The sequence below is a fragment of the Tamandua tetradactyla genome, chromosome 2, assembly GCF_023851605.1.
Source record: "Tamandua tetradactyla isolate mTamTet1 chromosome 2, mTamTet1.pri, whole genome shotgun sequence".
NCBI classification, from domain to species: domain Eukaryota; kingdom Metazoa; phylum Chordata; class Mammalia; order Pilosa; family Myrmecophagidae; genus Tamandua; species Tamandua tetradactyla.
This window is the reverse complement of record NC_135328.1, coordinates 41412937-41424197: the sequence shown is the minus strand read 5'-3', so window position 1 is coordinate 41424197 and position 11261 is coordinate 41412937. Positions and strand designations below refer to the sequence as shown.

The 11261-nt window shown below is 48.1% G+C and overlaps 1 protein-coding gene across 1 annotated transcript in view; it reads left to right on the top strand.

Annotated features, from left to right (window-relative positions):
- Positions 1-3021: 3021 nt before the first annotated feature.
- Positions 3022-11261, top strand: part of PAPPA (pappalysin 1) — a 242206-nt gene continuing 233966 nt past the window's right edge. Inside the window, exon 1 of the mRNA XM_077143649.1 lies at positions 3022-3442. Within this exon, the coding sequence (XP_076999764.1) occupies positions 3022-3442 (421 nt within the window). The remainder of the gene's footprint in view (positions 3443-11261) is intronic.

Here is an 11261-nt window from a genome sequence, read left to right as displayed (position 1 = left end):
TTAGAGTGGATCATGAACCATGAGTTATGATCCATCCAATTCTATTCGTTAAATTAAAAACAAACAAATAAATACATATACACATGCATACATACATAAAGAGTAAATTGGCTTCCAAGACAGGTGGGCAGACTAATAAATATATATTCAATAAATAGATGAGTGAAAGGCTTTGCCACTTGCCCCGTACATTTATGACGGTGGTCAGGGAGCCCACGGAACTCTGAGACTTACTTCTCTCTGTCCCTTCCTCTGCTTGCCTGCCACAGGAGAGAAAGGGTAACTTTGGCTTCCTAATTTTTGTTTATCTTTTAGAACATGAGCATTTGGTCCCTGCAAACAGCAGTAGAATAAATGGTATTATTTTGCATTTTTACAGTTTAAAAATATTATACCCCAGAGTGTATTTGCTTCTCAAAATAAGTTTCTGAAGTAGCTATTCCCATTTTAAAGGTAAGAAAGTGGAGGTGTAAAGAAGGGCAGTGATTCACTCAAAAGGAATAGCACTGATAAGTTCTGGTGTCTAGAACTGAAACCGTCCCCCTGTTCTAACTTCTGGTCAGAGAGCTGATAAAATTCCAAGTGTCTAGGGATGTTCAAAACTATTACTGATAATGATTTAGAAGGCCCCCTGGAAGACATTCAGTTCCAAATGCCTAATTGCCAAATTGAAGTGAGTCAGTAGTCATGTTCCAACCTCTATTGGGAAGGAGGGGTAGTCTGAATGACATAATTTGTGTGGTTCAGCATAGATCTTTTTTTTTTTATCATTATTGAGTGCCCACTTCATGGCTTTTATAGGTGACCTGAAGTTTCAGAAAGTGTAAGATATGCTTAAGCAAATTCATTATCCATGTCACTGTATATCTGCGCCCATCTTCTTCCAGCTAGTCTCTAGAAACACATTTGGAACACAGTGCCATTTTCATTTTATAACTGGAGAAACTGAGGTCCAGGCATTCTTGGCTTAAGACTAGATGACAAGCTTTTCCCAAGCAGGGAAGAGCTGAATCTGGGATCTGTCGTTTTCAGAATGGTGCCATAATTCCCACATACCACATTCAGGCTTTTATTGAGGGGATGTTTGAGTCATTTGCTCATTCTATAAATCTGCACACTTTGACCAACATGGCTTTTCGATTGGCCTTCACTTCCTTTGAGTGTGCAGGAGTGATTCCAGCCCTTAGGACCCATGTGGAGCAGCCCTGAGGCCAGGAGCACCGGACAGCAAGAAATGTGGACGTTAGTGGAGTTAATTTCACCTCAGGCTCCCAGTGTGCTATCGGCATGCAAAAGTCACTCAACATGACATTATTTGGACAGACTGGTAGCTTATAATTTGAATCCACCACTGCTAACTCATTTGGTTTTATTAAGCACTTGGAAAAAAGAAGAACTGTTTTGCCATAAGGGGGAGCTTTTGAGTTCTACAAAGAGGGGGAAAAAAAGAAAAAAAAAATTACATATATGTCCCAGTTCAAAAACAGATCTACGAAACAGCAAATGGTCAGACCCTCACCTGTGACTTAAACTTAAATTCAGAGGACCTGACTTGTTTAAGTTGAAAAAAACAATAAAGCAGCTTAATATTGTTCTATTATTTTTTTATATAAAACTAAAATAATTCCTAACAACAAACAGAATATGTTTAGAGTACTGAAAAGAATTCAGAGACCCAGTCGTGCTGGGTCTACAGCTTCTGAAAGACAAATGCCCTGAAAAATGCCTCTCCTCGCTTTTCGTCTGATGATCTGATGAGGACTCTGGGAGGCAACCTTTGGATTAATTGAACCAAGAAGTACAAGGGACTTGAGAAGGGGGGGGGTACACCTCATTGCATAACTTTAAGAACCTTTTGAGGGGGGAAAAGGAGAAAGGGGGACAGGGACAGGGAAGGCAAAAAAGAAGAGAAAGGACAGAGGGAAAAGGAAGAGGGAGAGAAATAGAGCCTGGGGAGAGAGAGAGGAGAAAGGGAGAGAGTGAGAGAGAGGAGGAGAGAAAGCATCAAAAAATCTGAGAATCAAGTTTCAAGACCCTTTAAGTGCTTTAGAGAAGGATGAGGTCTACCAGCAAAGTAGAAAGGGGATTCTGAGAGAACTGAGAGAAGAGACAGATTTTTCTCCCGCCAGGAGAAATAAAAAGGTGTGAGTGCGTGTGTGTGTGTGTGGGGGGGGGGGTGGTGGAGGAAAGGGAGTGAAAAACAAACAAGCAAAACAAAACAAAAACAGGAATGTGTGTTTTGAGCAGGAATGAGGAGAGCTGGGAAGACCGTAAGGGGGTGTGTACAGTATTTCATTAAATTGTTACTTTAAGATTGTCTTCTTAAAAAAAAAAAAAAGGAGGGGGTGGAGAAGCGGGAGCAAAGGAAAAGAGGCAAACGGCAAAGTGGAGGACGGCTGGATTGCTCGGCCTCTCCAAACTGATTGATTAGTCATGATTCCTGCAGTTTTAACAGGGACTCTTTCAATTGGGAAGGTGGAGCGCTCGGGAGCAGATTAGCATACGCTTGTTTACTCATCTTCTGAGGGATTTTTCCCCCTCTTTCATTTTGCGAAGAAGGAGGGAGGGGAGGGGGAACTGGGGGGGGGGAGGGGGCTGTGGCTTGTGTTATAAAGGACGCAAAAATAAATAAATTAGAGCATCCTTGGGGGGAGGGAATTCAGCGGATCAGTGTCTTAGAGGAGCTTTTTTTTTAAGAGCGAGAAATCATATAAAATAAAATGAAATAAAACAAGGAAGAAGGCAACCAGCTGTTAGAGGGGGAAATAAGACAGATAAAGGAGCGAGGAGAGAAATTAATTGCCAACCAGGAGGAGTTGGGCTGTATTTTTCAAAGGTGGGGGGAGTGGAGCACACACCTTGAGGAGGAAAGCGAGAAAGAAAAGAAAAAAGCAAGTGGAAGGGGGGGCTTGCCCAAGAAGGGTGAAGAGGCGAAGAAAGTCTAGGCGCCGAGGCTCCCAAAGCTGGCAGCTCCAGGCGGCGGTGCAGGGGCGAAGGGGGGGCGGGGGGGGACCGTCGGACATGCGGCTCTGGAGTTGGGTGCTGCGCCTGGGGCTGCTGAGCGCCGCGCTGGGCTGCGGGCTGGCCGAGCGCCCCCGCCGGGCCCGGAGAGACCCGCGGGTCGGCCGCCCCCCGCGCCCCGCCGCCGGCCCGGCCACCTGCGCCACCCGGGCGGCCCGCGGCCGCCGCGCCTCGCCGCCGCCGCCGCCGCCGCCGCCGCCGGGCGGTGCCTGGGAAGCCGTGCGCGTCCCCCGGCGGCGGCAGCAGCGGGAGGCGAGGGGCGCTGCCGAGGAGCTGAGCCCGCCGAGCCGGGCGCTCTATTTCAGCGGGCGCGGCGAACAGCTGCGCCTCCGGGCCGACCTCGAGCTTCCCCGGGACGTGTTCACGCTGCAAGTGTGGCTCCGAGCGGAGGGGGGCCAGAGGTCTCCGGCGGTGATCACAGGTAGGCGAGGGCGCCCTGGCGGGCACTCCATCGTCCCCACGGGCTGCAGAGGTGCGCGGGTGCCTGGTGGCGGGCGGCGGGCCGTAGGAGGGTTTGCGGGAGTGTATGTGCTGGAGCCGCCCCGCAGGCGGCTCGGCGAGCAAACTGAGCACCTCACTTTGCCCCATCAGCGGAATGGGCGTACTCAAAAGGAGCCTCCGCCTGGCCCTCCTGGAGAAGAGCTTGGAGCGCTCTTAGCCTCCCCGAGACTCGCAGTGAGGGCAGGTCCCCGGGGAGCCTCATGCAGGTCAACCGTGCTCTGGAGTGGGCAGACCCAACTCAGTCTCCTTTAGGAATGGAGGGGAGGATAGTCCTACTGGGATGCATGTGAAAAGAGGTTAAGGGGACCCTTGATTTCTTTGATTCTGTGACTTTTTAATGAGGTGACCGTCCTTCGCTTGGCCCTGTTACCCAGAAAGCCCGCAGGGACAGTGTTCTTGTGAGCCATGGGACTTAGAGTCCTCGGAGTGCCCTAAAGTTGCTCTCTGCTTGATGCCTGCCTCTGGGATTCACCCCCGTCACCCCCTCCCACCCCTTGCACACGCACGGCCATCCCATATCCTCGCTTTTAAAGCCAGTTGCCCTGTCACTCGAGGCTGGGCGAGACCTTCGTAACGCACACCCCACCAGCCTTCCGCCGACTCGGCAGCGAAACGAGGTGCTTTTCTCATTTGGGACTTTTATGAACCCGTAATGAATTTGAGTTCTCCCTCCTCGCCCTCCCTCTTTCTCCCCTCTGCCGTTCCACAGCGAAGCCCATAGTGAAACCGGACACTTTGCCAGGGTTGCAAACCTTAGAAATGCTCCAACATCCCCCCCCCCCCACCGCCACCATCAAATGAATCTGTGGAAATGCCTTTAATAAAACAGTGGGGTAAGAGGGGAGGTAGCGCTGGAGGAGAGAAGGAAAGTTTTGCCTCTTCTGACTGGGAGATTCCCTTCCTGCACAAACAATCTTGCCATGTTCTGGGACGTCTTAAAGTGAGAGTAGGGGTTCCCCCTTCGCTGCAGCCAGGAAATGTGTGGAGGCGTTTTATGCTCCCACCCCCTTACACGCGCTTTCTTAGAAGGGAAAGCTCGGAGCTCTCCCGCAGTTCTGCTCTGTCTTTCTTTGGCGTGCACTTACTCAAAAGGCGCACCGCCTCCATCCCTTTTACGTGAAGCCCACTTCAGTCGACCCAAATTCTGCTACTTGCCAAAAATGTGCCCCCCACACACCCATCTTCCCACTTTTGCGCTGAGCACAAGCCAGTGACTTTCCCCCATGTCTGACGTCATCGCAGGCTATTTTTTCTCTTTTTTCACCCGGGAAGGAAAGGGAAACTGAGCTCCTTCCCTCTCAGGACCCAAGCCCTGGTCACGGAGGGGATGGGGATAAGGGTATAATATGGAGCAGAGGCTAGGCTATTCACAATAAAGATGATGATGATGATGATCATTTAGGGCTGATGGTATTTTTACTTCTCTTTCAAAACTTAGAAAAAGCACAGAGCCTCCTGCTTAGAAATGATTAAAATTTTAGTAGGTCCGATTTGTCCAGGTCTTTACCCATAGTACCACTGATTTGGAAGGCTTCCCCTCCAGAGAAGAGATCCCAGGATTATAGAGGTAGCATAAATAAAAAGGTAGTAAATGCATTAGTACATTTATATAGAATGTACTAATTTATATATATATATATATATAATCACCCGAAATTCCACAGGAGCCTGCTTTCTAGGTGTCTGTAATTCAGACAAGGAGTGTCTCTGCACACACATTCTCTGGAGCCCTCATTCTCTCTCACACACAAAGATTGTTGCAGTAAAATACTTTAATTGGATGGGGGGACGTTAGGTCATTATTGCTTGTATAAAACGCCTGTTCCATTTTATGTGTGGAAATAACATTCCCCTAAAAAAAAAAGAAAGAAAGAAAGAATGAAAAAGAGTAAAAAAAAAAAAAAAAAAGTCACTGCTGTCGTGTAGCCCCAGAAAGCTAGAAGCTTTTCTCCCGAGGATTCTGGTGGATTTTTTTTTCCCTCCCCTAGTTGAGTTCAAGCCAGATTTGGCGGTGTGTAAACACCTGGCTCAGAGCCAGAAAAGACTCATTCTGTGTATCCTCCACACGGCACAGACTGTTGGACTAAAAAGAACCTGCTTCTCCTTGAATTAAAAAGCAAACAAACAGAGGTTCTTGGCAGAAGCACTCTGTCAGCTCCCTCCATGTAAGTTCGGGCTGGGAGAGGCAGAGGTGGGCAGCGGGGACAGAGGCGAGCCCTCGCCCTCGCGCTGCGACCTCGGGTGCCCGGTTGGCTGCCTGACCTCTGCTGTCTTTCTCGGGCTGGGCGTCGCCACTTTCGTAGGAATCCCTGGTCACCTATGTTGAGAGAGCAGTCATCGCCCAGCAGGGACCGCGCTGCTATTTCAGGCAGAGGGTTGCTGCCTTGCTGTCAGGCCAGGCTGCCTTACATCACTCTTTGCTGCAGGATTCAATTGGGTTTCATAAAGGTCTAATTTTACGGTGCTGTTAACCGGGTCTGTCCTCTGGCAGAGGCAGGCCTCGCCGCTCCTGGTAGGCGGGCTGTGCTCCCAGATCCGCCTGGGATGCTATTTCTGCCCGGGTTCAAACTTCACTGACACCAGCTCCGACCGGCGCTTGGAGAGGCTGAGGGAAGGAGTGAAGGAGCAGTTTGCCTCTGACGCTCAGAAAACATGCCTTTTATTTTTCCGAAGGGGAAGGAGAGAAAAAATATTAACAAATAAAAACCGAAAGGCTTATGCAGGCAAAAACAAAGCCAAAGTTCGAAAGTGCCTTTGTGCAGGTTTCTCGGGGCAGCCCACCAACGATGGATGGGTGGTCTTTATGGTAGAAGAATCCTTTAAGGCTACCGTGCTAGAAGGGTCCTCGGAGGTTATCCAGGACAATTCTTCCTTTTGCCCAGTGCAGAGACAAGAGACCCGGGGAGGGGAGGAGTGTGGTGTGCTGGATGACACAGCTTGCAGGTGTCCGGAATTAGGATTTAACCCCAGGCATCCCGACTTCCAGGCCTTACACCCCCCCCCCCCCCACGGCTCTCATAAATGCTGTCCATCACCTCCCACCTGACACATACCCACCACCCAGGCACAAGCTCTGTGCTCGGTAGTTAGGGCTCCTTTCAGGTCGGGGATCCTGGGGCTTCTGACATGTCCCTTTGCTTATGTAGCACACTAGCTGGGATCCAACCCCCTAGCCTCATACCCCACCCCCAACCACTCACCACACCTCCAGTTTGAAAGAATGAAAAAGAAGGGAGGGGGAAAAAAAACACCACAGACTCAATTTGCTCCACAGAGCAGAGGCCCTGAGCAGCAGTTAATCTTATTAAACTTATTAAAGTTTTTCCTAACATGTTAGATAAGTGAAATGTGGACCCCACAAGTGCTGCCTTCCTTCCACCCCCATGCTGGTGTCCCTTCTTGAAGTGACCTGGACTCCCTGCTTAGAAGGAGAAAGGGGTTTACCTGAATCTCCTCCAGCACCTCAGCTTACCAGCCTTTTTTCTTTTGTTCCAAATGTTGGATTGGATTGCTTGTTGGTTACTCAGAAGAGTCTATTTTTTTCTCCCTTCTGTGCCCCCCATCTCCTGCTACCCACTCACCCATCCGCCCCCCAAAAGAAAAGAATAACTACATTTTCCCAATTTCAGAATTGCTGTAAGAGTGATCTAGACTATTGTCATGGTTAGAATCCAGTTTTATTGGCCAGAATATCCAAGTGCAAATCCACCTCCACCCTTTATAGGCTGTGTGGACTGGGGCAAGTGCCTTCTCTTCTCTGGCTTTAGCTTCCTCGTCTAGAAAGTGAGAGATATTTGAGTCCATGAAGGGAAAGTGTTTAGGAATGGATTTGGAGTAATATATAGTAAGTGCTTAGAAAACTTTTTGCCCTTTTTGTTAGACATGGTTTTCTAAGCCATTCTTGACAGGAGAGATGCCACCTCTCCCTGACTGCCTCCAAGGTGCTGGGCACTGAGCTAGAGGCTTACCTTGTGCATGTATGTTCTACCCTTCTAACCACCTTGGAAGTTGGTCGTTATTCACCGTCTTTTGCAAACGAGCCAATTGAATCTTGGAGAGTTGAAGTAACTTGATCCAAAGTCCCCTAGCTAGTCAGGTAAGCAGAGCTGAGAAGCACACTCAAGTGCCAAGTGTCTTTTTTCCACTGTCACCAGTCTTTTCTGGGGAAGGAGATAAAAAATGGCTCACGTTTGCTTCCCTAGGTCCTACTGCAGAACATGTTCCCATTCCTTTCTGCTTCTCTAAGTGCAGATACCTATAGATTATACCTATAGAATAAAAAGAATAAGTGGGTATAAATCTCATGCAGAACTCTGGATTTGACCTGGTAGATCTGTTTCTCTTTTCACGTCAAATAATCCTTCGATGGAAAGAAGCAGACATATTAGGCTTGGAATTTCTCTTACCAATTACTTGTTGTGTGATTTGAATCAAACCACTTCACCTCTCTATCCTTCAGTTTCCCCATCTGTAAAATGGGCATAATGATGTCAGGACATTTCAATCAATTTGATGTACGTAAAGTACCTAGCAGAGTGAGAGCTCATGTTAGGGACCCAGTCAAGTGTCGCTGGATCTAACAAGAAACTACATCGCTCTTTTCCAGTTTACTAACTTTGCCTACTGAAAGTGGAGCCTGATTGTGCATTGGTAGGGCTTCCCCGCTTGAGTTCTTGGGGAGGCTATCTAGAGAAGACAGTGTATCTTGGGAACAGTTAGAGCCTCTCAAACCTCTCATGTTAACTTTTTTATCTTTTTCCTTTCCCCTTCTGGGACCATTCCTTGCTGGTATAATCTAGAGGTGCTTGCAAACCACTAGGACTTGTAAATAGGAAAACCAGTTAGCATCGAGGGGGAATACACAGCCCCAGGAACAGAAGGCAGGCAGTGGTCACAGTGGAGTCCAGATCACAGGTCTACTGTCACATTCCTCCTGTTCCTCTCCCAGATGCCCTCCAAACTCCAACTTTGAGTTGTCATTTACGTGGATGGACGAGGGTGATGGAGGCTTAGGGAGGCTATGGGAACACTGCCTGTGTCACTGTACATGGAGCGAGGCAAACTTGAGCCTTCGAGACTTAGGAGAGTGGGTCATGCTTGGTTGACAGGGTATGGACTTGGCAGTCATCTGAATCAAACAACAGGGAAACTGAGAACCAGGGTCATACAGGGATTAAGAATTAAACAATATTCACAGACTGTCCCCTCAAAAGGTCATAGGAGATAATTTGGTCCAGTGCTTCCCATTCTTGGCTGCACTTAGAATCATCTCGGGAGCTTTGAAAACATCCTGATGCTCAGCCTGCCACCTGGAGGTTCTGATGTCATTGGTCTGGGGCTCGCCTGGCTACTGGTGCTTTTCAAAGCCTTTTCAGGCAGTGTTGGAGAATGGCCACTGATCACAGATCCAGTTTGACCACTTCCTGCTCTGCAGGTGGGGAAACTGAGGGATTGAGAGATGAAGTAGCTTGACTCACTTCACTTGTTCCCTGTTTACTGAGATGGCTGAGTCTTTAAAGAAACTGTTACCCCTACTCTGAGAACTGGAAAACCTACAAGGACTCCTCTTCCAATCTCAATTCCCCTGTCCACCCCTAGCCCCTGTGTGTGCGGGTGCTGACGTTCTGTCCTCCCAGAGCCATCTCGGAGTGTTAGGTCATGTTTTCTCCTGGCACCTCCTTTAAAGTGTGAGCACTCTTGGGAGGGGGTGGGGAACACATGGTGAGTTCTGTGCATCTGAATTCAAGTGACTCTCTCAGAGTGCTTGAGAGGGGTCCCTCTCTGAGCAGAAGTTGGGGTTATAAAAGAGGGAAGCTCAGCTCCGAGGCATTCACCACTTTGCCCTGGGCTAGCCCTGCAGGAAGGTACGTGCTTCTCATTATTTCAAAGCCCCCACATGCTTCAGATCTTTCCTAAACTAGCACTAGCAGGAGGCATCTCAGGTGAGGAAGAGAGGGAAGTTCCCCAGGGACTCCAGGTGCCAGGACCCCTTTTCCAGGCATGTTTGTGTTGTTCCTTCTATGGCCAAGGGGACAGGAATCCAGCAAGCACCTGTCTCTCTTTTCATCCACCACCCCTTCTCGGGAATTAATTTCCTTTCCCACAACTTCTCCTTATCTTCCTTCTTGCTGCACTGAGGGCTCTGTTTCCTACCTTGACACAGTCAGTGGAAATGCTCAACTGTGATACAGTCACCAACAACTGAGAAACCACTTGCAGGTCTTGGCTTCTTGCCTTGTTTGAACCCTTGGACCTGGGAACGGGTCTGAGTTCAAACTTGGCTTCCTTTAGCTGTGCCACCTGAAGCCTGTGACTTAACCACCAGAGCCTCAGTAAAGAGTGATTTGGGTGTGATTGCATTTGCCATTCTCACCTCACAGGGTCACTATAAGGACCAGGGGAAGCAACGGCAGCAAAAGTTCTTGGCCAAGATCTGAGCCCAGTGCAAATGTCAATAGTGGTAGGAGATGTCTGAAGGTGAGAGATGTGAGGGATTTGTACAATCAAGGTCATTCCTGGAAGGTGCCTGTATTATCATTATTCACACTGCAGATGATAAAATAGTGTTCAAGTTCGCAAACCTTTTCATACCTGTGACCTCACTAGGCTCCTTTGATGCTGAGACTTCACACGTCTGCCCAGTGGGAATGCAGCCTGATTCCTGCCAGTCACTTGCTGTGTGACCTTGACAGCTTCCTGCTCCTCTTGGGGCCTCAGTTGTTCTCAGGCTACAAATTGAGGGGTGGTGAATAGAACAGGGGCCTTCAAACTGTGTCCCACAGTTAGAGACCCCCTGAGGAGAGGCTGAAGGGCAGCGCTCTGTCTATCCTCTTCCACATTCTGTTCACCTCATTTTGCTGAAACTGTGGGATTCTACAAGATTCCATATGAAGAAATTTGCAAGTTCCTCAGTTATAAAGAGTTTGAATGGATGGAACTGATATGAAGGAATTATTATTAATTTTGTTAGGTATGATAATCATACTGTTGTATGGTTTTTAAAGATGTTAATCTGTCAGAAGTGCATACTAAATTATTTATGGGTAAAATTACATTAGATTTATTTTTGTTATTTTTTTCACTTAAAATGCTACAGAATAAAAGGGGGAGGAGATTGGAGGAATAAACAAAACAAGATTGGAAAAATGATAATTGTTGAAATCAGGGGATTGAAAGTGAGTTTTCAGTGAATGTTTCTCTGTGCTTTTGTGTGCTTTTAAACATTTCCATAATAAAAGCTAAAAATATATATATATTTAAAGAGTTTGAGAGACAAAAGAGAGGGTGAACGCTCAGATTCCTGCATGTTCTGTGAGCTAATGGGTGTCCAAATACAGAGCTGGAGGCCGAGAGGACTGGGAACTCTCCCAAGGCCAGGGATTAACAGAAAGAGTCAGAATGCAGTTCAGGCTTTGGACACTGGGAGCCCCCTTTCCCCTCCTCTCTGTGTACCTGCAAGCTCAGGTTAGAATGACCATCTAGGAAGAACGCAAGGGGAAAGAAAGGAAGGAGGATAGGCTTAAGGGCTGGAAGTTACCAGAAGGCAGAAATGAGGCCTTGCGGGCAATCAGAACCTTCTGCGTGAGAAAATTCTTTGCTGTTGGGGATGGTCCACCTATGCATTTAGCATCCTTGGCCCTGTGCACAAGAGTCCAGCTCCTAGTGATTCTGGCCATCCAAATAGCTTTTCTCACAGACACACACACACACAGACATGCACATACACAATTCCACACACC